At 54.6% G+C, this 3,800-nt stretch overlaps 2 protein-coding genes across 2 annotated transcripts in view; both read right to left on the bottom strand.

Moving 5' to 3' along the window:
• Nucleotides 1-71, bottom strand: part of WDR73 (WD repeat domain 73) — a 16,402-nt gene extending 16,331 nt beyond the window's left edge. The window contains exon 1 of the mRNA XM_006769609.2: nucleotides 47-71. Within this exon, the coding sequence (XP_006769672.1) occupies nucleotides 47-71 (25 nt within the window). The remainder of the gene's footprint in view (nucleotides 1-46) is intronic.
• Nucleotides 72-1,152: 1,081 nt separating this feature from the next.
• The window catches only part of NMB (neuromedin B), a gene marked incomplete at its 5' end in the record, with an annotated part of 3,459 nt that continues 811 nt past the window's right edge, over nucleotides 1,153-3,800 (bottom strand). Inside the window, 2 exons of the mRNA XM_006769610.2 lie at nucleotides 1,153-1,425; nucleotides 3,753-3,797. Of these exons, the coding sequence (XP_006769673.1) occupies nucleotides 1,390-1,425; nucleotides 3,753-3,797 (81 nt within the window). The remainder of the gene's footprint in view (nucleotides 1,426-3,752; nucleotides 3,798-3,800) is intronic.

Raw genomic sequence — 3,800 nt, forward strand, 5'->3', positions numbered from 1 at the left:
CCAGTCTTCCGCGGACTCCATGGCAACTGTCGCTCAGGTAGCTCACTTCCGCCACCCCACTTCCGCTTCATAACCTTCCGGGCGGGAGGGGCCTTCTCGCGAGGAGAGGGCGCGTCCTGCTCCGACGCAGGGGGTGTGGCCTCGCGCCAGGGGCGGGGCTAGAGTTGCCCGAGCGCCGCCAATGGCCAGCTGGACCCGTGCTCTGCTAGGTTAGGGCTTCTCCGGGCACGGACTCCATGGCAACTGTCGCTCAGGTAGCTCACTTCCGCCACCCCACTTCCGCTTCATAACCTTCCGGGCGGGAGGGGCCTTCTCGCGAGGAGAGGGCGCGTCCTGCTCCGACGCAGGGGGTGTGGCCTCGCGCCAGGGGCGGGGCTAGAGTTGCCCGAGCGCCGCCAATGGCCAGCTGGACCCGTGCTCTGCTAGGTTAGGGCTTCTCCCGGCAAAAGTTTGTGGAATCAGGAATTCCTGGGATATCAGCTCCGGCCGGGGCCTGAGGGACTAAATACCGTTCGTTTTACGACCGGGTATTTGCAGATCAGAGGGCCACGGCCAGATAAGATACAGGACGGCCGGTTAAATTCGAAGTTTAGGTTAAATAACGGAACACTTTTTCTTGTAAGTATGTCCATGCAATATTAGGCCATCTTATACGAAAAAAAGGATTGCTTATCTGAAATTCGAATTTAACTGGGTGTCCTTTATGTTTTGCTAACTTTGGCAATCCTACGGAAAGCCAGAGAAGAGTGAGAGAGAACAGCAGGGTCTGGATCCCAGCTGGCCCGCACCCTTGTGGGTGCTGGGGGCTCCCCGCAAAGCTTGGCGTGAGCACGAAATGAACGGGGTGAGCAAAGCCCCGGGAAATGTAGGTGTAGTGTAGGCAGCTGCCTTTTATGGGTGAGGAAACTCGAGAGACTTGCTTGTGCCAGTAGGTGGCAGAGAGGAGAGTAGAACCAATTGCCTGGCACAGGACCTGGTGTACAGCAGGTGTGGAGTACCTGTTTGCTGAATGAGCTAGTGAGGTGTCCCGAGTCAGTGCCAGGCTGGTACCATGGAGTGTTCTGGGCATTTTGGAACCAACCCCATCTCCAGCCCCCTTCCCCGCCACCCTATCCCCTCAAACACACTGGAAGGAGAGGACCAGACATTCTATGTAAAGAGCAGGGTTTTATTCACAACTTCAACAGGGAAGCAAGAAATACAGCAGGAACGTAAGTTGTGTCTGCACGGGTGATATTCCTGGTGACCCGACCAGAAATCACAGTAATGGAGTAACAGAGATTTGAGCCCAGAATTTACATCCAGATGGGGCCACTACCAGGGTCCCCTTCAGCACCTTCCCGGGGTGGGCACAGTCTAAGCCACGTTGTGTCTTCCTCATTAATGGCATCACTTCTGCAGCATTTGCACCAGCAGCCTCCTATACTGAAGGGGAACACAGAAGAGCTGACCTGGGCACAGGGAGCCAATAATAGGGCATTCTGCCATTCCTAAGTGCTAGGCATCCACAGAGTCAGACAGGGACAGACTCTCGTCTGAGGCAGGCAGCCCCCACATCCCCTCTCCCCCCAGCGCCTGAAGAAGGGTGATTTTCTCACATTAACAGCCCAAACCTCAGAGTGGTCATGACATTCAAGGGAGACTATGGAAGTAAATTCCAAGTACGGTGGCTGGCCCCCTGCTAGGGTTAGCGTTTTCACTCCCTGACACCTCACTTCTGAAGCCCGTCCCCAGGGCTAGGGACTGCTTCCTCTGAGATTCTCTAGTTGGTCTGCTCGTTTCAGGCCGCCTAGACCAATGGCCCCCTGAGGTAACATCGTCTCCCTTCAGAGTAGCCAGCCCGAGGTCCCCGGGGGCAGGTGGGTCTGTGCATCAGGAGAGTCACAGCTGCACCGTCTCTAGGGCATGCCCCTCCCTTCTTTCAACATGTAGGCTTTATACGCTAGGCACAGTGGGGGATTCAAAGGTGAGCCAGGCCCAGCCAGTGTGGCTCAGTGGTCGAGTGTTAACCTATGAACCAGGAGGTCACAGTTCGATTCCTTGTCAGGGCACATGCCCGGGTTGCGGACTCAATCCCCAGTGTGGGTTGTGTAGGAGGCAGCCGATCAATGATTCTCTCTCATCACTGATGTTTCTATCTCTCCCTCCCTCTCCCTTCCTCTCTGAAATCAATAGAAATATATTAAAAACAAAGGGGAGTCAGCAACAGGTGCTGCCAGGGTTCTCAGACCATCTAGCTCCCATTTACTAAGCACTTTCTATGTGCCTGGCGTCATGCTGAGCAAATGATACGGTCTCATTTAACGGGAAATGGCACTGTTATTCCCATATTATGGGTGAGAAAGATGAGGCTTAGAGAGGTTAAGTGACATTTCTAAGGTCACACAGCTACTAAGAGCTAGGTTTTGAATCTAAGCACACTGTCACCAGAACCCACCCCTACCACTCACTCTGCCTTCCACACACAGCACACCGTACCCGGGAAGGTGGCGTGGGACAGGGACCACCCCAGGGGGCAGGGAATGGCTACAGACTAAGGCTGGCTTGGTCAACCAAGGGTGATTTTAACGCCACTCATTTCCCTTTGCTAGAGCACCTGTGGCGATATCTGAGGGCATTTTGGGTTATCACAGTTAGGGAGGTGGGGGGTGCTCTGGTGGACAGAGACCAGGGATGCTGCTAAACTTCCTGTGATGCACAGGACAGCCTCCACAGTCCAGACATTTCGTCAAGAGTATGCTGAGGCGCCCTAACCGGTGTGGCTCAGTGGATAGAGCATCGGCCTGTGGACTCAAGCGTCCCAGGTTCGATTCCTGTCAAGGGCATGCACCTTGGTTGCGGGCACATCCCCAGTAGGGAGTGTGCAGGAGGCAGCTCATCGATGTTTCTAATTGTCTATCCCTCTCCCTTCCTCTCTGTAAAAATTCAATAAAATATATTTAAAAAAAAAAAAAAGAGTGTGCTGAGGCTCAGAAACCCTGCCATAGGCCAGCCACTGAGGCAGGAGACAGTCTGGGAAGAGCACTGGTCAAGGTGAACTGTCTCGGCTGCTAACTGAGTCTTATCTCCCCCTCTGTGGGCCTCAGTGGCCCAACTCTAGCCACAGGCATATTCAGGGCCCAGCAGGGTGGACAGGTGGGGTGGGGATAAGTCTGTCTGGACTGTGGGCAGAAGGTCCAGCTGCAAGAGGCTGGATAATCCTAGGCTGTGACCTCAGACTGGGCAATCGGAGGGGAAACTTCTCCCCCTACTTCTTATTCCCTAGGGTTTGCTGGGAAGGTCAGCCCCCCGGCCCCTTTTAATTATTTAGCTTCCTTTCTTATTTTAAAATTTTTTCCCTTTCTTTTGATTTCTTCACCTTCTTGTATTTTTCCTCTAAAGACTTCAGAGAGGAAGGGAGAGAGAGATAGAAACATCAATGATGAGAGAGAATCATTGATAGGCTGCCTCCTGCATGCCCCCACTGGGGATGGAGCCCACAACCCAGGCATGTTCTCTTGACTGGAATCGAACCCGGGACCCTTCAGTCCGCAGGCTGACACTCTGTCCACTGAGCCAAACCAACAAGGGCGTCACCTTCCTTTCTTTGGAGTCCTCTCCCTTTGAGCTCTGGATCACAAAGACAGCCTGGAATCCCTGGATTTCTGGGGCCCATCACACCTGGTTGGGCAGGCACCCCCCAATCCCAAGGCTGGACCCAGGGGCAGCCCCGGCTAAGCCTCTCCCGGGCCAGTGGTGGGGGCCTGGCTCACCTGGGTGTGAGGTGCTGGGCCGCCGGGGCTCATGCCCAGAGCTTTCTT

Source organism: Myotis davidii, unplaced genomic scaffold (genome assembly GCF_000327345.1).
Source record: "Myotis davidii unplaced genomic scaffold, ASM32734v1 scaffold324, whole genome shotgun sequence".
NCBI lineage: Eukaryota > Metazoa > Chordata > Mammalia > Chiroptera > Vespertilionidae > Myotis > Myotis davidii.